At 56.9% G+C, this 22,864-nt stretch overlaps 1 protein-coding gene across 2 annotated transcripts in view; it reads right to left on the bottom strand.

Moving 5' to 3' along the window:
- Positions 1 to 22,864, bottom strand: part of SORCS2 (sortilin related VPS10 domain containing receptor 2) — a 485,786-nt gene that overhangs the window by 183,851 nt on the left and 279,071 nt on the right. For both annotated transcript variants that reach the window (XM_070613348.1, XM_070613347.1), the window contains exon 3: positions 2,792 to 2,891. In XM_070613348.1, the coding sequence (XP_070469449.1) occupies positions 2,792 to 2,891 (100 nt within the window). The remainder of the gene's footprint in view (positions 1 to 2,791; positions 2,892 to 22,864) is intronic.

The raw sequence follows: 22,864 nt of genomic DNA, 5'->3' as shown, positions 1-22,864 counted from the left end.
AATGCAGGGTGCCCTGAGCAACCCCAGGCAGGAGCCCTGAGCGCCAGGCGCACCCAGGCCCCATCCAGGTGGGGTGGGGGCTCACCGCCCAGCGCGGCCTCGGGCCCTCTGCCCCTGTTCTCCCAGCTGCACCGGACATCTGGGGATCAGCTGGGCGAGGCGGCAACAGCATTCATTCAGCAGGACCTGCTGCTGTGGTGGCACTCATTCATTCATTCATTCACTCCTTCCAGTCCTCTAACGCCGGCCCCTACCACACCCCGTCTTCTCCCCTCAGTGATATTTCCAGGCTAAACGTCCAAATTGTCAAATCACCTCTCACAGGCCTTTGCCCATCAGGTGGTCCTCTCTGTCTTTAAAGATGCAGATTCTCCCTGCCTGCTTCCCCTCCCAGCACTGCCTGCAGAGGAGGCTCCACCAAGCGCCCCCCAGCACTCCGTCTGCCCCGGCCCCAAGGTGGCGGACGCTGACGCCTGGCTCCTGGGCCCTTTATTCTCCCCAGAAGCCCCTGCCCCATGGAAACCCCTTTGCTGAGCCCCTGCCCATTACTTGCATCTCTCATTAGCCCTCCTACCCCTTTACAGGCAGGAAACCGAGGCTCTGAGGAGGGGAGCACGTGTCCCAGGCTGCTCCATGCAGGAGCTGGGTCTGTCTGCCCTCACCACTGTCCAGCCAGCCTCTGTGCGAAGCCGGCCCTGAACTCACAGCCCCAGAAATTCCCAGTCCTGTGACTGCCGCCGCCGCCTCTGCCCTTTGCATTTCCAGAAGCTGCCGCGGCCTGTGGGGCTGACCCCAGAACCACCATCACATCCTGGGGTCTCCTCACAGGGACAGTTTGCCTGGAGTGAACAGCAGCCAGGGGAAGGCCACCAGCACCAGGCTGGCTGGACAGACAGAAATCAGGGGATGGCACAGCCTCCTCTGTCCACTGCTGGGTGGAGCCTGGGGTTGACAGAGGGGCCTCTTGCCTGGGTCAGCACCAGGCCCCAGTGACCAGCCCTTGTCTCGAGTTAGAATCATAGAAACTCCCTGGAGAATGGTGGCAGTGGGCAGGGAGACTAGAGGTCCGTCCTTGCGCCCCTCCAAGCATTCAGGCCTCCCAGCAACGAGGGCCTCCGTGCTCTGCTCACGCTGCTGTGCCAGGCCCTGGGCCAGGGGCACTGCTTGGCCATTCACTTGCTCCCCACAGAACAGAACGCTGTGGCTCAGAGGGTGGGTGGCACCCGTGGAAGGCGTGGAGATCACGGCAGAGCGAGGGTTCCACTCCAGCTCCGTCTCCTTGCCAACCCCTGGCTGGGGCGACGACCAGGATGGAGCAGAGCCTGACGCGGGAGGGGGACAGCTCGGGGAGCAGCGGGGCTGAGGTGTGGATGCTGTGTGTGTGGCGGGGGGTTCACTCCCTCACACTCGCTCTCACTCCTCCATAGGAAGGACCCTCGGCTCTGGGCCACGTGGAGCTGGGTTCGAATCCAGGCCTCCCTCCACCAGCCTTGTGATTCTCTCACCTCCCCGCCTCAGTCTTCTGCCCTGGAAAATGGGATAACAAGATCTCCTTCCCTGGCCCTGTGGAACGGAGAGCGATCACACGTGTGAAGCCCCAGGGTGGGGTCCAGGAAGCCGCAGGGACTGCCACACTCCCTCCCTGCGTTCCCAAGTCCTTCCCCTCCAGGCGGGCACTGGCGTCCCCAGGGGAAGGTCCCCCATCTCCACACACCAGCAGCCCTCCCCACCTCTGCATTCCAACTCTGTCATCAGGAAGCTATCACAGCAGTACAAGTCGGGGAAAGGGGGACACCCTTTAGAAAGACGACATCCCATTAAAAAGTGCCCCTGAGGTTACCTGGACAGGCCTGGTGAGCGGCACTGCCCACCCCAGTCCCTGCGGCCATCACCCTCTGCGACAGGCCCTTGGTCTTCGCAGAACCTGCCAGCACACGCACACACCGACTCCCTGAGCCCGTTGTCTGCCCTCAGCAGAGCCATCAGGCCCTCGAGTGCCCCTTGTCCTGCCGTCGGGCATCGCCAACCCCCTCTCCAAGACGCTCCCTGGTTTACAGAGGGTTCCACGGGCTCTGCGCTGCTCCAACCTTTCCTTTAGAGTCCCCAGAGGAACTCTCGGTGCCTGTGGGCCGGCCTCGCGCCAAGCCCGCACCAGGCTCTGGGATCTAACTCCCAATGTCACAGTTCGCTGTGCAAGATAGGGCTGCATCCCATTTCTCGTGAGGAACCTGCTCTGCCCGAGTCCCTTTCTGAAGCACTGAACTGCTTCTCTGGATGGAGTGGAGAAGGCAGGACGGCTCTGCCTGGGCACCCCCTCTGACCTCGTTCTGGGGCCACAGGGTGGCCAGGGGCGACCACGGGCTTGCAGACGGGTCCTCCCATGGAGCCTGGCGGGAGTGGTGGTAGCCTCAAAGCGACAAAGTTCCCTGTTCGGCAGCCAGTGGACAGCACAGTTAGGAGACACGCTCAGACCAAGAAAGCAAAGTAAAGCTCAGGAAAAATCAAAGGCAAATCAAAACCAGATAAACAAAAAGGCCTGCAGAAGATGGGGCCTGCTCATCTCTGCCTTCCAAGGGCACAGCACCAGAGTCTTCCTCCCCTCTACGGTGCCCCTGACTCCTCCTGCTCTGCCCCCCACGGATGCCGCCTCCAGGGCGGGGAGGACACATGCACCCTGATGAGCGGGCAGAGTCTTTCGCCAAAGGCCCAGCTGGTCCTTTAAAACACGTTCATCAACACGGTGCGTGGACCTGGGAAGGGTGAAAGCCTGAACCGGCCGCACAGCACGTACCTTTCTCTTGTTGGTCGGGCAAATGTAGAAGTTGTCGATGACGGTGGTGACGCCAGGCTGCAGGGTGAGCTTGGTGTAGGTCGTCCCGAAGTCCGACGACCTGGGGGAACAGGACGACAGCTGTCAGCGACATGCCCCTCCAGGAGCCCACGGATCCAGCACAGGCCACGCGTGAGTGTGGGCACAGAGCCCCAGGCACCCTCACATGGAGACGTGGAGTCCTCTCCCGCCCGGGAGCAGTGCACCCCAGGTGGCAGGGGAGGGGACCAGGGCTCCCTGGGGGACACTGAGCATGCGCTCAGGGCTGGAGCCCCGATGTGGAGTCAGGTCCTCTGACTGTGAATGCCAGCCAGTCTCCCCATGGAGCCCCATCCTCGGCGTCCCGCCCTGTCCACACGTGTATTAGCTGTGCTGTAGCTGGTCTCATGTTTAGGAGGGGGCCTCATACGTGCCGGCACCTCTAGGTCCCTGTGTCTCTGATTCCCTGCAAAACTCTGACAGACTATGTCACCACGTCTGTCTGGCAGATGACCAGAGGATGAGGAAGAGGCTCAGAGGAGACAAATTCCAGCTTTCAATCCGTCAGCCAGCAAGTGGCCGAATCAGGATGTGGACGCTGGCCCGTCCCCTGCAGAGGTGGCGTCCGGTGTGCTCTACAGAATGTCCGCCCACTGTGCCCAGGCCCCATGGTGGCCTGTCCGCTTGTCCGTTTCCCACTCCGGACCCTGAACTCCTCCAGGGAGCCGCACCTGACCACGTGTGCCCACAGGATGCAGGGGACCCGGCAGGTACCGGAGCTCAAGGCGCTGCTGGAAATGGGACCCCAGGCCCTGTGTTGGCTCTGAGGGCCACCCCCAGGCTCAACGTCGGGAGACCTGCTCACCGCACAGGATGACCCGGGCCAGTCCCTCCCTGCCTGGGACACCCTTTCCTGGTCTACACCGGGAGGGTGCAGGCTAGGATCTCTGAGGGCTCTCTGAGCTCTAAAGCCACCAGCCCAGCAGCAAGGACAGGAGAGAAGTCCTCAGGGCCACTTTACATCTGTGGTTTGGAAGCAGTGGCTACACCAGGACGTGGAATTAACTCCATGTGGAAGCTTAGAGGCCTCGTGACCCTGAAACCAACGCTCCCTATTATCACCCCGTGAAAATGTGCTGGGATTGCAGAGTGCGCCCAGCTGCAAGTGGGAGGGATGGCCAGGTCCTCGGGCAGCACTGTCCCTCGCATCCTGAATCCGAAGTGCGGCGTTCCAGAGATGCTCGGGTCCCAGGGCTCGCCTAGAGCCTCCCTATCTTCCCCCTGTTTATCGCCTCGGGGTTCAGAGGCCATGTGTCCCCAGAGGTTGGGTCCCTCCCAAGCCTCAGGGTCACAAGGTCCCTCCTGGGCCAGGGCAGAGGGCAACCCCTGCCCCCGGATCCCCGGGGAGTCCAGCAGCCCCTCCCCAGGTGGCAGGAGAGGACCCTCTGGGCCTCAGACTGCCCTGGGCCTCCCCGGGGAGGACCTGCTGGAGCGAGCCAAGGAGCCCAGGAGGTATAATTAGGGCAGCACTTACTCTCCAAACCGCAGAGAATTGATTTTCTTTGGGAAGGAGGGAGCCAGAGGCCCATTAGCAGAGGATCGATCCAGCGCCCCAGGAAATTCCAGAGCCCCTCAGAAACAGATGGCTGTGTTTGCCAGCTCCGTGTGTGCGTGTATATGTGTGTGTGTCCCTGTGGCTAGAGGAGCCTGCTCACATCTCGCACCCGAGGCCACTTACCGGTGTGGGCCCGCAGCAGCGAGCGCATCCACCACAGCCCTGCTGCCCAGGGGCCCCGTTGTAGTGGGGCAAGGTGGGAAGAGGGACAGACAAACAAGCACCAATGTCACAGCGTCAGGTGCGACAGGGCGGGAAGAATCCACAGTGCAGGGGTCTGGCGGGGCCGTGGGACTGCTGTCTCAGAGAGAGGGGCCGGGAAGGCCCCTGGGACACAGGGACCTTGGGGCAGAGACAGGAAGGAAGAGCGAGTGCTGAGTGCCTGGCTGGGGGAAGCCATCTGTACCAGGTTGAGTAATGTCCCCTCAAATTCATGTCTGCCCAGAACCTGAGAATGTGACCTTATTTGCAAATAGAGTCTTTGCAGACGTCATCAAGTTAAGACGAGGTCATACAGGAGTAGAGTTGGCCCTTATCCAGTGACTGGTGCCATAAGAAGTGGGAAATTTAGACACAGACACAGGGAGAACGCCATGTGGCAACAGAGACAGACAAGAGACGCTAAGGATTTCGGGCCACGACTGGAAGCTAGGAGAGAGGCCTGGAACACAGTGTCCCTCAGGTCCTCTAGGAAGAACTAACCCTGCTGGCACTTTGACCCTGAACTTCCAGCCTCCAGACTGTGGACAATAACTTTCCATTGTTTTAAGCCAGCCAGTTTGTGGTCCTTTGTTAGGGCAGCCCTGGGAAACTAATACAGTGGTCCAAGTAGAGGGAACAGCATGTGCAAAGGCCCTGAGGATGGCCCTCCCTTCTTCTCTGGGGAGAGCGAAGGAGGGATCTGTTTAAACCAAAGTCCTGCCACTGCTTTAGCAGCCATCGAGGCATCAAAAACCCTCACCCTGCAGGACAGTGCAAATCCAACCCTTCAAATATCCATTCGCCCCAAGTTCCCAGCCTCCTGCCAGGGACTGGGAACACCAGTTCATTCATCCACTCATTCACTGCTTCCTTCAATATTTCTTCAGCTCTTTTATGCTTTAAGCCCCACACTAAGGACCGGGAGTTCAAGTTCCTTCATTCGTTCAAATTCTTTCATGCCACGTGTGTTTACTGAGGACCTTCTATGAGCCAGCCACTTCACAGAGGGTGGGGATCCCACGGTGAGCAGGACAGACGCCGTCCTGCCCGTGGGGATGACAGGCTGGCTGGTGAGAGAGAGCAAGCAGACAGATAATTCCAGGTAAGCAATGACACCAAGGGACATGTCCAGAGAGCCCTGGGAGACTAAGGGGACGTCCTCGGCTCCCCCGCCCCACACTGCCCCCGCCGCCGGTCTAATCCAGCACCCCTCTCGCTGACTGTCCCTCCCCAGTCGTTCACAGTCCGTCCCAGCATCTCCACCCGTCTTCAGCCGGGCCCTCCTCATCTCCCGCCTGGCCTCGGGGCTCCCAGTGGGTTACAGGCTCAGAGGGGAGGGACGCTGATGCCGGCTGGGTGGACTCCATCTGGGAGTGGTGTCAGTTTCCTGTGCTGTTGCAAATTAGTAGCTTAAAATGAGACAAAGTTACTATCATATGGTTCTGGAGGTCAAAGGGTGAAATGGGTCTCATGGGCTAAAATCAAGGTGTCTGCACCTCTGGGAGCTCTAGGAAAAAGCCATTTCCTTGGCTTCTCCAGCTTCTAGCGGCCTCCTGCGCTCCTTGGCTTGCGGCCCCTCCTCCATCTTCAATGTGCATCCCTCCAATGTCTGCTTCCATCATCCGTCGCATGTCCTCACCTGCAGGCAGATCTCCCTCGGGCTCCCTCCTGCAGGGACCCTTCTGAGTACCCATCCAGGACCATCCATTTCAAATCCCTAACGTAACCACATCTGCAGAGGCCCCTTTGCCTTGTACGGTGACTTCCTCCCAGGCTCCAGGGTTAGGACCTGATATCTCTGGGGGTGTCCTTCTGCCTTCCCCAGGTGGGCACGTGAGCCAGGTGCCAGGTGCAACGGGAGCAGAGGGCAGCAGGAGGGCTGCAGGGGGCCGAGAGAGATGACAGGCCCAGAGGTGGGGAGGTGGGCAGGGGCGGGGCCTGAGGGTCCCTGAGCTACAGAGAGATGGGGCCTGCTCTGCAGTCCAGCACCCGCTCGGCGCGGGAGGCTGCGGATCACTGGGAACGTGGCGAAGTCGTCCAAACTGAGATGGGCTGGAAGGTAAAACCTATACCCATCTCAAAGACTTAGGGTATAAAAACGGATGTAAGATACTTCATTACAATTTTATATTGGTTACATGTTGACATAGTACTTTGGATATACTTAGTTAAGTGAAATCTATTAAGATTAATTTCATCTGTTTCTTTTTATAATTAATATTTTTTTAGATCAGTTTTAGGTTCACAGAAGAATTGAGAGGAAGGTACAGAGATTTCCCATATAGCCCCAGTCCCCACGCACGCACACATCCCCCACATCTGCATCCCCCTCCTGATGGTACATTTGTTACCAGTGATGAACCCACACGGACATGTCATTACCGCCGAAGTCCACAGTTTCCATTAGGGTTCCCTCCTGGGGGTGCACATGCTGTGGGTTTGGACAAATGGGTGCCAACGTGCGCCCACCATGCCAGCCTCGCACAGAGCAGTTTCACTCCCTAGGACTCCTCTGTGCTCCATCTAGTCATCCCCCACCGGCTCCCCCAACCCCACCCTGGGTGACCACGGCTCTTTTTGCTCTCTCCATAGTTCGGCCTTTTCCAGAATGTCATACACTGAAATCATATAGTGTGTGGCCTTCTCAGACTGGCGTCTGTCACTTAGTAACATGTGTTTAAGGTTCCTCCAGGTCTTTTCATGTCAACTGTTTCCTTCTACTTTTTAATGAACATTTCTACGCATGGCTCACGTCCTATTTCTCATGGACTCGCTGGCGTGGACACAGGCTGAGGCCGTGGGCGGCCTCTAAAGAGGGTAAGCAGGTTGTGCAGGGACAGGCCTGTGTCCTCATCTGGAAAGTGCCGTCTCAGCGGATTAGCCGAGTGATGGCATGGCGGCGTTAGACGGTGCCGGAGTCAAAGCACATGCCGTAGGAGCTTGCCATCGCTGCTATTTTAGGAAACTTCTGTGACTGCAGGTGGGACAGGGGACCGAGGTGGATGGGCGTGGCAGTGAGAGGAGCAGGAAGGAAGGGCAGGACACATGCCCGCAGGTGGAATCAGCACCACTCGGGGATGGGCAAGATGTTGGGCTGAGGGGCGAGAGGGGGTGACGCCACGTGACCTGGAGAACAGGGTGATGCTGCTCAGGGGGGCACAGCATGGGGAGGTGGAGGGTCGGGCTGGGAGACAGGACGGTGCCTCAGTGAGGCTCGCTCACCCGGCACCCACTAAGCCTGGGACGAGGCGGGGCTCGAAGATGGGCGAGTTCGGAGCCGCACATTGTCCCCTGTGTCACCAGCTCACCTGGCAGCAGTCAGAGGAACCATGTGACCCTGTGAGGCTGCCATGAGTCAGGCTCGCTGGAGCCAGGGGCCGGCGGTCAGTGGGTCTGGGCCCCCTCGCTGCTACTGATGTACTGAGCTCCCCAGGCGCCAACTCAGGGTGAGGGCATCCGTTTCCCCTCTGAGGCATCAGAGGTGGGAGTCAGGGGTCCCTGGAGCCCCCATCCATGGACAAGGCTGGCCGCACACCCCTAACCTGCACTTGCCCTGCCTGTCACTTGGCCTCCCAGCATCCCTTGTGAGCCGTGGATCTGGCTCTCAGAGGCCGGTTCTCAGGAAACGTTTTGCTGGACCTCGTTTTCCTGGTGGGCCACGTAAATGTCTATGTTTCATCTCATTATTTCCTCAGGCCACTGTTTCCTAAATTCAAATAAATGAATAAGTCTAGCAGTGATGATATATCTGTATTATGAAGATTCATTCCAAGAAACAAAACTGGAAAACCACTGATGGTTTCATGCGGTCTCTGGTTCTCCCTGTGTGTCTGAGGGAGGGACTAAGGTGAGCACCTCGCTCTTCAGAATGTGCGACATTTCTGCTACAAATCCAGCGGCCCCAGGGGAGACTGGACGGATGGTCTTGTCTCTTCCCCGGGAGTATGGTCAACTCTGTTGTGCACTCACCAAGCTTGAGCCTCTGAGAGAGGTCAACCCAGCATCGTGGTTAAAACACCTGCAGGCGGGGGGCAGCGAAGGTCAGGGGAATGGACCTGATTCTAGCAGGCAGCTCTTGGCCTGGCACTGTGGGCATGGACGCCGAGGGAGAAAGGGGGTGGGTGGGAAGGACCCCAGAACTCCCGCACGAGGAGAGAGAATGAGGTTTACGTGATGTCGCCATGTCACACTGTCTTGCTTCTCAGCTGATCGTTATTTTAAACTCCAAAAGCTCTTTCCTTTAAAGAACATTTTAAAAAAAACCGTGCTGACTACTTCCTGTGTATTTGCAGTGCCTCGTAAGTAGCAGGACCCCACAGACCAGGTAATGCTGGCACCCGGCAGGGAGAAATCAAGGCTGGCTGGGTGAGGCTGGAGTCCTGAGCTGGGTTCCCAGGGCGGCTGCAGCAAGCTCTGCAGACCGGGGCTTCGGACTGCAGGCGCTCACTCTTCCAGTCCTGGAGGCCGAGTCCACACCGAGAGGTCAGTGGCCCGGGCCCCTCTGGAGGCTCTGGGGAGGGTCCTTCCTGCCTCTTCCAGCTCCTGGGGGCCCCAGGTGTCCCTGGGCTTGTGGCCGCCTCGCCCAACCTCTGCCTCCATCATCACACGGCCTCCTCCACATGTGCCCATCAGGACAGCAGTCATCAGATCAGGGCCCACCTTAAATCCAGAACAACTTCATCTCAATCTTTAACTAATTACATCTGCAAAACTGCATATCCAAAAAAGGTCATCTTCTGAGGTTCTGGTGGACACAGATTTCGGGGGGACCCTCTTCAACCCACTACAGGCCACGGCATTTACTGAGCACCTGTTCTATACAAGGACGAACTGAATCAGGCGCCTTACGTTCCTGATTCTTGTTCAAATCTCCCCACGGCCCCGGGTTTCCACCCCTGAATCTGACGCCACCTCCTCCTGAAGCCGGTACAGGTCACCTGGTCGGAGTGAGGACAGCAGCCACCAAGATCATCCAAGGATCCACAGCCAGGCACACAGCTAGTCCTCAATAAATGCTTGTTGGATTCCTACAGAGAGGCTCTGGGTTCCAGACCCAGAGGCTGAGTGACCTCAAGTGAACAGCTTTCCCTCTCTGGGCAGCAGTTTCCCCAGAAAATGTGGAAATTGGATTTGATTATGTCTAAGCACCAAGTGAGCCCTGGACCTGCCTGCCGAGGAGAAACTCCCCTCTCATCTCAGCACAGCGTCAACGTTCCTGCGAGAGGCCAGGGTGTCCAGAGGGAAGGAGGAGGGAGGGAAGAAGGGAGGACGGAGAAGGGAAGGAGGGAGGAGGAAAGGAGGGAGGAGGGAGGGAAAGAGGGAAGTGGAAAGGAGGAGGGAGGTAGGAGGGAGGAGGGGGTGGAGGGAAACAGTAGCCCCTGAGCGGCTCGTCTGTGCCCCCGCCCCGACCTTCACAGCGCTCAGCATCCTCACCATCTGTAAGTTCTTCTAACAGCATCCAGCACTCAGAGAGTGATCACTCCAATCTACACTTATTCAAATTAAAAACAAAAAGCCGGAGTCTAAAAACGGGCAGATAGAAACATGGAAGGCAGCGCAGTTGGAAAATTGCTATTTGTACATCGGCTGCTTAACTGCTGAGTGTTTGTACATATTCACTTTTTAAAAATGATTTAATTAAGCCATTTTCATACTCTATATAATTATTTCATTGGCAGCGACATACGTTCAGCTCCTGTCCCCTCCCCTCGTGCAGAGGGGCCCGCATCCCACCCGCTTCCCACTGGCTACCTTGAAAGCCCACAGGTGTCAAAGGCAGCGCCCACCTGCGTGGCTGTGCCACCTGCAAGTGTGTGTCCTAGGCAAGGCCGGGCCTCCGTGAGACTCTGTTCCTTCATCTGTAAAGGGGCTAATGAGATGAAGACGGCGTAGCGGTCTCTGCATCACTGTGCCGCCTGAGGGGCGCTGAGGTCACACCGCTAGCCGTGGACGTGTCTCTGGTCCAAGGTGCGGCTGTGTGTGGACACACCTTATGCACCTGAATGATTACGATTCTGAGGACCAGCACTTGTTCTGCACCTGATAGTTTGCAGAGCATCCTGAGCAAACCCCCGCCGACACTCCAGAGGGTCAGAATTACCATCTGCACTTTACGCACGGGGAAACTGAGGCCTGGCTAGGAAAGGGACTTGTCTAGAGTCCTATGGGGATCCGATGGCAGAGTGGGGACTTGAACTCCGGTCTCCTGGCGCCCACCTTGGGTTCTCCCACCAGAGAAGGAGATGTTAAAGACGTGTTTTCCAGCTGAAGAGGTTCTGAGCTTTGGCGGGATTCCAGCCGCACGTGACGTCTGCGATGTGACAGGAGAAGGAACGGATGCTGAGCAGACACCACACAAGGACCACTCTTGTTCTCAGGAACCGATGACTCCGTGGGGCCTGGAAAGAGGAGGCTTTGATCTGCTGCCCGGACTGTCTGATAATCCTTTTCGGGATCAGCGAGGAAAAGAGTTAGGGCGGCAGGGGCACTTCTAGGGCCGATCAGCATTCCAGGACATTCTGGAACGTGGCTTGGGATTCTGAGTGTGAGTGGGGAGTTGGGCGCCAGCTGGGTGGGTGAGCTGAGGGGAGAAATCACAGCCATGGCCTCAAGGGCACACACGACGGCAATGGAGGAGGATGCCAGCCAGTCACCCCAATATCCTGGAGCAGCTGGGGCAGGATCCGAGAGGGCGGTCTCCTCCCAACGTGAAAGGCCTGGGGGTGGGGATTAATAAAAACTCGTGCTCACCATGCGCTGGACACCATGCTTGGGGTGGAGAGCACGGACTCACTGAGCCAGGACGATCACATTGGAACAGGAGTTTGCCTTCCCGCTCGACAGAGGAGGAAACCGAGTCTCGAGGAGTATTAAGTGACTTGCTCAGGATCACACCACAACTACAGAAAACTCATTTTAAGCCCGGCTGTCAGGTTCCAAGTCTGTCTTTTCTGCGGTACCCCAGGCTGTCCCCCAAGCGGTGCATCACTGTCCATGGAGGTCGGTGGCATGGCACCCACCCCGCGAGTCTGGACTTTCTGACTCCGTTTCTCACTCTTGCAGGGTCTGGTGGGCAACGGTCTCTAACGTGCTGGCCAGGCAGGCTCTGGTCCCAGCAGTTGCCCCAGCACCCCTGCCGGCAGCTCTCCCCACCCCTTAGGGACAGAAATTGGTGCACGACCCGTGACCAGATGGTACCGCAAGGCAGATCACAGGGTGCGCCTGCTCGCGCTGGCTCCTGGCCAGCCGCATCCCGTCTACTTCATGACGAGGATCCGGTCCTTTCTAATGATTCCTGCACTATTTTTAAAAATTCCCGAGACAAGTGAACTCCTTCAGTTCAAGAGTTCCTTTCACCAAACCTGTCCTGAGCACCTGTGCGTGCAGGCTGTGTGCAGGGCGAGCCGTGCCGCCGGCCCTGCCAGGCACTACCCTGCCAAGACCTCCTCATGGCCAGCAGGACAGGGGTAAAGCAGCTCCGCGGGGGGCTGGCAAGACCCTGTTCTGGGCGGTGTCAGTGTCCACTCAGAGTGAGCCATGCTCCGGCCACATCTGGTGTGGAAAGGACAGGGTGCCGCCTTTGGGGAGCTCAGACCCAGTGTGCGAAAGCAGAAGCAAGCAAATGGACCACAGAGACGCAGCCCAGGGATGAGTGCTCAGAATCTGGGGACAGCTTTAGGAGCTCCCAGGGAGCCTCTGGAGCCTGGGGAAGGTGCTAGGAGCTCCCATGCAGCCTGTGGAATGGTCTAGGAGCTTCCACGGAGCCTCAGGAAGGTGCTACCTGAGCATCACAGGAGAAGCCCCTCAGTGTGCCTGGGGATCTGTGGAGCCTCAGGAGGAGCTGAAGGAGCTGGGAGGGGAAGGAGGAGGAAGAGGGCATGGGACAAACGGCGCGGGTGTTCAGGAAGTGCCCCGAGATCTGGCTGGGAAGCCCGTTGCTCCATGCGGCTGCAGTGAAGGAACGGGGCCTAGTTCCAGGCAGAGGTGACAGAGGGGCCAAGGCCCAGAACCAGACGAGGGAGCCCAGGGCAGACACCCTGAGACACAGCAGCCTCCGCCACGACTGGGCCGCTGCGCCCCGCTCCCGCAGGCTCAGGGTGAAGAGCCTTCGTGGGTCAGCTTATCTGATCTCTATCCCAACCAACGGCTCTCGCTGTGCCGATGAGGAAACTGAGGCTCCAGCAGATAAAGTCACTTGCCCAGCCTCATAAAGGACCTCCCCTGCGTCTGACGGGGTTCTAAACTGTGCACCGTCTACCAGCTTCCGGCTCTATGGAGAGGAGGGGGCACTGTGGCTCTAGCTTATTTTATTTCTGGAGGTTTTCAAATGGCACTAGGCAGCACCTTGGCACTGGCTCTTTTTCCAGCTGGTGGGGTCTGTAGAATCGGTTTATAGCCATCAGGGCTAAATAAGGCCCATGTTCCTGGAAGTGCCCCTGGTCACTCTCCTGGCAGGGGCAGGGCTCACTGGAGCGGGCAGAGCTGCCTGCTGCTCACCCTGGCACATGGGGCCGCATCAGCCTCCAGCAGGTCCTCACTTGCACAGTTGCTCTGCAAGCTCTCAGCCGGGCACACTTCCAAGGGCCGAGGTGGGTGACTGAGCTGCTCCCAGCCTGTGCCCCCAGCCAGGAGATGGCTGGGCCATTAGCAGTGGCAAGGGCAGGGGGGGCAGGCATCAGTGACCCCAGAGTTTCCTCAGGCTACAGGCCAGAGGCCACCAGTGCACTTGACACCCTGTTGTAGCTCACTGAGAAGCAGCCCAGGGCCCAGCCGGGACGCAGCTGTGTCTTCTGGGTTAATTGGGGAAATTGTATCTGATGGGAGGTCAGCAGAGCCAGGTTGGGTTTATGCCCAGGTGGAGGTGAGTCTCTGGTGATCCCGATGCAGTGGGGGAGCGGAGGGGCCGGAGGAAGCAGCGCACATTGCTGTGGATTCTATCGGGAAGGACACACAAGCACCTCCTACGGATGGGACAGGCCAGTCAGTGCGCAGGAACGGGCCCTGCCCACGTGCAACTTCCTTCTCCCGCTGCCCAGGGTGAGGCACACTGATGCACACGCTCCCCCAGGGAACTAACCAATCTGGGAGGATGCCAGGCAGGCCCCTCTACAGCCCAGAAGCGTCATTTCAAGTAGGAAGGACCCAAACAGAGTAACACAAACAACAACACAAACAGACCAGCTGCGGACCAGATGACGCAGCTCTGCAGAGCTTCCTGGGGAGCAGCCGCCTCGGGGCAGAAGAGGGCGGCTGGGCATCCCGGGCAGGAGCGGAGGGGGCAGGGGAACTGGAAGAGAGCCGGGGCCGGGGGCGTGTGAGCCACAAGGTCAGGGCCGAGGCTTGGCCTCAAAGCTGCTTCGGGGCTGGGCCAGGTTAGGCCTGGGATCTCTCCTGAGGCAAATTCCTGAAATGTAGCAATCCCCATACAATAAAATTTCCTTCTGGATGTGCCTACGCATCCTCGACTCTTCTTGGAATCATTAATAAATAACAGAACAAGAAGCGCTAACACCTACAACAGTGACAAGAAGAAAAGAAGCTTCTACTTCAGCCATCGGCCGGGCCCTTTCCCCTCCGCGCCTGTCCAGCCCCGTCCGTACGTGAACACGCTGACAGCACTGCGGTTACAACCTGTGCACCAACTTGGTTCTGATTTCATCACCGAACGGTTGGCGTTTCCCGCTTGCTGTGCACTATTCCATCCGGTGCATGCGGCATTGTGGATGGATCATTTGTTAGGCTGAAATTCTTTAAAGCCTTTCTACAAACATCGAGGGCCTACTATGTGCTGGGCATTTTGGAAATGCACTTTTTTTTCCATCTATTGCAATTACAAACCCCTCTGCCCTTCACAAACAACATTTTCGTTACTTTAACACATCCTGGATCATTCCTATACGGTTAAGTCGCAGAAGCTGGGCTCCTCCGGGAAGCTCGAAGCTTCTGCCTGGCTTTTAAAAAATGTATTCTTAGATCCGAGAAACTCTTACAACTCACTATTTTAAAAACGAAGGTCCTCATTTATTCTTAGGGGGTCCTGGCACAAAATGATAACATTTTTCTATGCCAATTCCCAGATTACAGAATCTGACACTCTAAATTGATTTTTTTGAGTCACTGTTGACTATATCCAGTCTCTGCCAAAGGCGGGCCAAATGATATATTGAACGTTTTTAAAGAAGAGGAAAAGCGTAAAGAGACATCAGCAGACGAGATCTGGGCGATCAGGAAGGGAATTCTATTTTAAAATGTTCAGAGGAGTCTGCCAGTACAAAGCACAGAGACCAGGCAGGAAATAAGACACGACGAACACCGAGAGCCCCGTCTCAGGAACCTCCAAGAAATGCTCTGCGTTATGAGACGGCGGATACCCAGGCGGCAATTTTAATGGCAGAATGCTCCTGGAACACAAGACAAAGGTTGATTCAATGACAAAACTGAAAAGTCAGTGACCTACAGCTTCCCGTTTCCAGTGTCCTTCACGACAGCCTCTCCGCCCTGCACCTGGGTCCCTCCAGACGCCCGGCCTCTCCTCCACCAGCAGGAGGCCCCGTGAGACCCGCCCTCGGCTGAAGGTGGGCGATCTGGGCTTGCGGCTGCCTCCATCCTCTTCAGATTTTGGACCTTGGACAACTCAGTCACTATCTGTGAGAGTTAACTTGTTTCTCTGTGATATCAGGTGGCAAAAATAATAATAAATAACGTTAATAACTCACCATCATTATTTCCCCATGAGTCAAGTCCCATCCTAAGTGCTTTGCATGGATTGGCTCACTTAATCCTCCCAACACCCCTACAAGGTAAGGACCAGCACCCCGTTTTCCAGAGGAGGAGACTGAGGCACAGAGAGGCGAAGCCGGAGGTGGAGGAGCTGAGTGAGCCCCAGCAGCCCGGCTCCCAGCCCGTGCACTTCACCCCCTCACATGTGGCCCCCACTCCACAGCAGCGGCCACTTCCCGGGCAGCAGGGGGTGAGGGGAGACTCCCCCAGTCTGTACCTGCAAATGTGACAGTGGGGGTGGGGTCAACAGCGAGCCAGGACCACCCAGACAAGAAGGCCAAGGGCCCGCACGAACTGGGAATCTGCCCTTCACTGTTTGGCTGGGAGCCAGAGAGAAGCGTGTCCCAGGTCCTTCAAGGGGGCACGCAGTCCTCCCGGGAGGCGCCCTCCTCCCACAATCATGCTTGTGTGGGGCCCGTCCTAGGAGGAGAACAAGGACTTCCCGGGGCGCGCCCGCAAAGCCTGTGTTTTCCACGCTGATGAAACCTGCGGAAGGGAGTGAGCCAGAGGCCCAAGGCTCTCTCTGTTCCTTCAACCTACGCTAGTTTCCTCTTTTCCAAATCATGCCAGTCACCCTCTCAACAGCCTCCGATGCGCCCCTAGACCTTCGGGATAAAGCCAGAGTCCGCAGCAACCGCTGGCAGCGGGCAGGCCTGGGGAAGCCCACCGGCAGTGCGTGTCGTCAGTCCCATTCTGCGTAAGAGGGAAGCGGGGCTCAGAGAGGACAGCCTCACTCACCCACGGCAGGGCCTCACTCACGGAAGGGGAGACCAGACGCAAGACACCCACCGACCCTGCCCACTCCCCACGTGGGTCTCCCGCTCCCCCTCTGCACGCCCACAGCCCCCTGTGACACCTGTCCCACCAGAAGAGGATTTCTGTTCCCTTGATGCAGCAGAGAGCTCCTTGAAGGCCAGGACTGGGTCTGCCCAGCTTTTGGGCCCAAAGGCCCGTATGAAGTGAGTGACAGGAAATGTTGCTTGAATGAGTGCATGCATGAATGAATGAACGAATGAATGAATGACTCGGTTCTCACCCAGACACTATTGCTGATGCCCCACGTGAGCTCTCAGCACCCAGCCCCACATGAGAGCCAAGAGGACCCTCGAGACCTCTGGGCCTCCACCACATCCCTCCCGTGAGTAAGACACAGGGCCAGAGAAGGGCAGTCACTTGCTCGAGGTCACACAGCAGCTGAGCGGCCGAGGGAGTGGCTTTGACTGAGGTCTGCTGGCCCCAAGGACAGTGTTTCTTATCCAGGCTCCTCCAAGCAGTCTCAGGCAGACAGCTGCAAGGCAGATGTTAGATCATCCCCACTCTGGCCTATGGGCAAACAGAACCGAACCCCTCACGCCTTCGAGGGCCAGAGGCTTCTTGGAAATGCAGCGGGGGAATGTTTTTGGAGATTATAAGCAAACAATAAATGAGGGCCATGTCTGCAGAGCACACACAGTCTGCAGCAGCAGCATCCGTCCCCACAGCCCCTGGGAGCCGGCGGGACAGACAGGCATCCAGGGGTCCAGCTGTCAACCCGCAGAGGAGGCAGCTCCACGTCCACCTGACACACCCCACTGAGCCCACTGCCCCAGGCACACTGACAGAGGGGGTCCTGCGGGCTGAGGCAATGGCTCCGAGAAGGTGAGTGGCTGAGCCAAGGCCACACAGCAGAGCATTCCCTGCAGAGCTCTCTGACCTACCCCAGGGCCTTTCTAGGCCAAGCAGGTGGCAAGCCCTGGGGAGGGCCACATCTCCCCAAAAGGCGATCTCCTGCAGAGGCCTCCGTGGTTACAGCAACATTCCAAGAGAGCAGTCTGCAGCCGTGGCCTCTGTCAGGCCCACGTGGAGAGGGCACTGGGCCAGGCTGATGCCACAGGCCATGTGACTTTGAGATGGGCACTCAGCTCACTAGACCTCAGACATCCCTTCTGAACAATGGGGACATGCCTTCCACCCAGGGTCGTCACAGGGTTAAATGAAGTGGCAAACAGGGACCTCCCAGCACAGCGCCTGGCCGGGGATGCAGCCAGTGCCTGCCCCCTCCTCTGCTCCCTGCCTGGCCCACCTTGAAGCAGAAGGTGTTTGGCTGCTGTGCAGTAAAGGGTTAACCCAGCAGGTCTGGGTTGTCCACACCCTGCACATGCCAAAGAAAGCTTGGATCCTTGACCAAAGGTTGGTCCTGGAAGGTCATCTCTGAGTCCCTGGCAGGTCCTGCCTGTTAAGAGTGTCTTTGTTGGGGCTGGCCCTGCGGCCAAGTGGTTAAGTTCCGCATGCTCCACTTTGGTGGTCCGGGTTTGGTTCCTGGGCACAGACCTACGCCACTTGTCAGCAGCCATGCTGTGGCAGTGACCCACATCCAAAATAAAGGAAGATTGGCATAGACATCAGCTCAGGGCAAATCTTCCTCAGCAAAAAAAAAAAAAAAAAAAAGAGTGTGTTTGTTTCCTGGGGCCTTGGGCTAGCCAGATAATCTATGCTAACAACATGATTTATGGTGGGAGTCTTGGGCAGCAGGTCAGCTTTCCTTCTGGAGGGGCTGGAGACTAAGGTCAGCCTCAAGGCTACATGGCTGACCCCCAATAAAAACTCTGGACACCAAGGTTTGGGTGGTTTCCGTGGTTGGCAATACTGCATATGTGTTGTCACACATCATTGCTTAAAGAATTAAGCACTGTCCATGTGGTCTAGGAAAAGCAACCTGAGTGTGGAGTCCCACCTCAGGGCCTTTGCACATGCTGTTCTCCTTCCCAGACACCCACAAGGATAAAATTGTCACTGCATTCCAGGCTTTGTCCAAATGTTGCCTCATTGAAGAGAACGTCCTGAGCCACTCTGGCTGAAATAGCCCCTCCCCCATAAGTCTCTTTCCCTTATTCTGTTCGACTTTTATCCATAATACATATTGCTCTCTGACATTATGCATGCATTTTGTTGATTTATTGGGCTCACTTTGGGCCCAGCCGCAGACACCAGCTACAACCTGCTTCTTGTGGGTCTGTCCCCCCGGCCCCTGCAATGCTGTGAAAGCTGCAAGACTGTGGCCCCAACTCTGTGTCCCTCGCTTCCAGGCCGAGCAGACAGTCAGTGAAAGTTTGCCGAAACGAAGGATGCCCAAACAATTTCCATAATGGCAATAAATGACAGTAAAAACATGGTGAGGAGACAGCCCGCATTCCCACCACCTTAATGCAGTCTCTGCATGGCCTCATCATACCCCCCGCCCCCAACGGGCACCCCGTAATAACAGCGCACTTCGGTCTCCGGGCAAGGAAACCAAAGTGAGGAGAAATTGGCAGAACATATTTCTCCAATTCTTAAGACTCCCATTTGAGAGTTAAATAATGACAAGATGCCTTTAAGCGCTTGAAAATTATGAGGGACGCATTCCCAGAGCAGGCGCGTCATTCAGCAAGCATGCAGAATTGATTGTTCCAACCACGGGGCTGAGCAGCCAGGGCAGGCGGGGATCGAGGGCTGCAGGACGTGGGGTCAGGCCGGGATCCATCTCCTCGGAGGCACGTGGGGGTCAGCGGGGGCTGAGGAGTCTCATCCCACCAGCAGGGCCTGGCTCCCCCTACACTGCATCTCGCTTGGGCTCCCCAGCACCCAGCTGTGAGCCAGCTTCCCTGTGCCCAGGGTCACTAGCCTGACGGGGCCAGCAGCCCAGCTCTGGCAGCCTCAGAGCCAAGTGTCCTGGCCGGGCTCCAAGTGGACTTCCTAAACTGCAGGCCCTGTGAAGGGAGAAGGGACCCGTCGTCCACACCCCCCTGCTAGAACAAAGCTGAGGCTGTGCTCCCAGGTCTGGAAGCGCTTCCACCAGCAGCACCATCCCAGCAGGGTGGGCCATGGGGGCTCTGCCAGCCGTTGGCCAGGAGGTTGTGGCTGGCACTCCCACTGGTCCACAGCAAAACCATTTATAGAAGTCACGTCCCACACACTGCGGTCCTACTGTGACCTCGTAGGGTCTGTTTTAGAGACTAGAAAGGCACGGCTCCGAGGGCTGAAGTGACTTGCTGAGAACCCCGTGAGCAGGTGGAGAGGCAGGTGGACCCAGGTCTGTCGGACTCGACCGCCCATGACCTCCCCCGTCATTCCCACACCTGGTGGGGTCCTGCGACCCCAGGGGAGTGAGAGGCCTCTGCGTCCAGGTCAGTTTCCATCAGCGACGGCAGACACAGCAACACCCTGGCTGAAACCACGTCACACGACATCTCCACGCTTTCTTCAGACCTCACCTCCCCACTAAGAAGGCAAATAAACATGGCATTTAAACATCAGAGGCACCGCAGCGACCGTCAGGGGTGAAACAGAAGATAAACCGGGATATTCTAGTCATGGCAATTGAAAAAGAAAAAAGAACAAGAAAGGGGCGTTTTGAGAGACATGTAATTCTGCGGTCCCTGAAGTGGTGGCGGCTGCCTCGCCGGGGTTTGCGGTTGGGAGGCGAGGCTGGACTGCCAGGGCCCCCCCTCCCCATGCGCTAGATCAGTGCCTGCCTGCCCGGCTCCCTCCTGGGACAGTCTGTCCCGTGCAGGCCTCAGCTGCTGTCCCCAGGAGGCTGAACCGGGCGGAGCCTTCTCCCCAGAGCCCCGGGGGTCCCAGCCAGGAGGCCAGCGCTCTCGCCCCCCTCCCCACGCGCCCTCTCCTCCCCTCCTGCTACGTGCAGCGCCTCCCCGCCTGCAGGCTCATGGGCCTCTGGGAGCTTCCTGGCTGCTTCCCCCAGACCATCCCTGCTCCGAGCTTGGGAGCCCCACCCCATCCCGGGCCGCCTGTCCCAGGCCTGCTGCCAGCGACCCCCAGTCGGGCTCGGAGGCTCCAGGGCTAGGGGAGGCTGGAGGCTGGAGGAAGTGGGCAGCGGGGTGTCTCGCCCTCTCCCCTCTGCGTCCAGTTGTGTCTCTGGCGTAGGCTGTGGCTCCAGCTCCCAAGGGACAGGCATGCCCTGATTCTGCTCCTGAGCTGCAGGGCCGCAGCCACCGCCCTTCGTCCCTCTGTTCCAGAGGCGGAGCGTGCCCCACCGTCCTCATCACTGGGCCGCCTCACTGTCCTTGGCGGCTCGCGGCCCCACCCATCGCCTGTAACCAATTCTCTGTTCCACATGCTTCAAGCAGGTGCCCACCTCCTGTCTGGGCCTGGACGTGAGCTGTCTCCACAGAAAATAACGGTGACCTGTGACGTGTTATTGCGCGTATTCGGCGTGTCCGCCGTGGCCCCCCGCTCCTTCACTGCCCTGCTCATGGTATGACGCGCACTTCCCACGAGACGCTCTTCCCAGTGATCGTGGTTTCCCGAAGGGTCACGTCCAGACTTCCGGTCACTCCTACTATACTTGAGCTCGGTCTTTCCTAGTCCACTTTATTTTCTTTCTATGATATTCTCTGTCCCTTTTTGTCAATATTGGGTTCAACTTTGATCCTTTGGGTCTCTCTCAGAGCTCTAACACATGATACAGCCATTTTCTTCATGCAATGAAAGCAGCTTTGTTCTTTTACTTTGCATTATACAGATCACACTTGTGCACTGCAGAAGCCCGAGTGACGCAAACACAGATGAGACCAGAGGTGTAAACAGTTTGAAACCTCAGCACCTTGATGTGAGTGCACTGCAGGCGAGCTGGGCAGTGGGGACCAGCATCCCCCCTTTACGCCCCTCCCTCTTTATACATGCTTTATAAAATTCAGTACCCCCTGCCCCTATGCAGAAATTCCCTCCACCCGCTCCCAGACATTGGAACCAAGCCTCCCGGCCAGGACGCCCCTAGGTCTTCCTGCGAGCTCACCTACATGCTCACACAAATGTAAACACCGTGAGGCTCTCTGTTTTTCTCACTTAATAATGCAACATGAAACCCCTCCACGTCGACTGAGAGTGTCCCCCTGTGCCTGCCCAAGGGTCCCAGGCATGGATGTGCTCCCCCGAGGCACCCCATCCACTGGCATCCACCTTGCTCCCCATTGCATCCGTGTTTGTTTTTGTCACTATCAGCAGTGCTGGATTTAAGAAAAGTCCCCGCCAATAGCACCTCAAATGCCACTGCCTTTCCTGCTCCCGGAGAGACAGCAGGATGGGACTGAAGACAGGTGTCTCTTCCCCTCGGTGGATGTCGCTAGCGGGCTCTCCACGCCAGGAGCACTCAGGGATGCTCCCCTGCCCACTCAGACCCTTTGCCGGAGCTCACTGAGAAGAGACTCTCTCTCTCGGATTTGTGTGTCTGTGGTGGGTGAGTAGAAAGTGGCAAAGCTTTGCGTCCTCCTGGTGGTGGGGGCCGAGCGTCTCCCACCAGTTAACTGGTTTTGGGATCTGCTATTCAGTGAGCATGCGCCCACCTCCTCAGCTCTGCTCCTCTCTTCTTTGCATCCTTCTGCTCTCAGAGCTTTCTGGAAACATCTCAGAGATGGTTATCACTTGGTATTAATCCTGTCCTTGGCAGATGTGTTAATTCCTCATCAACCCATTTCATCTGTTGGTTTTAGTTTACAGCGTTTCTGCCTTACACACATTTATGTTTTATATATCAAATGTGTCCACATTTTCTCTTATAAATTCTGGGTTTCCTGTCCTGCTTAAATGATTGTATACATTCTCCTACCTTTTGTTACAATATTTGGATTTTTTTTAACTTTTATTCCTTTGAAGTGTCTGAAATTTATTTTGGCACGTGGCTTCAACCCAAAGTCCCAACCGTGCGTCCCCGCCTAGTCCTTCAGCAAAGATAGGGCACAGCTTAATTGTTTTCCCCATTGGAGGCACCAAATGGGTCAGTGACATCTTTTTCCCACTGACTTGAAAAACTACCTTCCTCATGAGTAATCCTCGTGTCTCTCAGGGTGTGAGTGTCGCTGAGCCTGTGCAGTGGAGCTCGCACACTCACTGAGAGACTTGTCTCTTTCTGCCCCTTAGGTTTGAGGATGTCAACCCCAGGGTAAGGTTTTTGTGTGTGTGTGTGAGGAAGATTGGCCCTGAGCTCACATCTGTGCCAATCTTCCTCTATTTTATGTGGGACGCCACCACAGCGTGGCTCGATGAGCAGTGTTAGGTCCTCACCCGGGATCTGAACCTGAGAAGCCTGGGCTGCTGAAGCAGAGCGCACAAACTTAACCACTGCACCACCGGGCCAGCCCCGGAGTAAGTTTAATCGCTTCTAAACAAGTTCCCTTTCTTTGGTTTCAGTTCTATTTTTAGCAATTTCTACTATTCTTGAACAGTTATCCTTCAACATAAACTTTAAGAGAATTTTATCCACTTTCACTAGTGTACAGTAAAAGTCTAATCCTAAAGTTAAATAAATTTTGGGTCTAAAATGCCATAATTCTTGACTAAGCCGCAAATGCTCAGAAACACACAGTATTTAATTCTAACGGTCACAACGTCAGCCAATTATCACTGGGGTTTCTTTTGACCATTAGATTCTGGTGCTCATTGGCTCAAGGAATCCAGTCAAAACCAGCTAATCTTGGAGGAAATAT

Source organism: Equus przewalskii, chromosome 3 (assembly GCF_037783145.1).
Source record: "Equus przewalskii isolate Varuska chromosome 3, EquPr2, whole genome shotgun sequence".
In the NCBI taxonomy this organism is placed as follows: Eukaryota; Metazoa; Chordata; class Mammalia; order Perissodactyla; family Equidae; genus Equus; species Equus przewalskii.
This window is presented reverse-complemented; position numbering and strand designations above follow the sequence as displayed.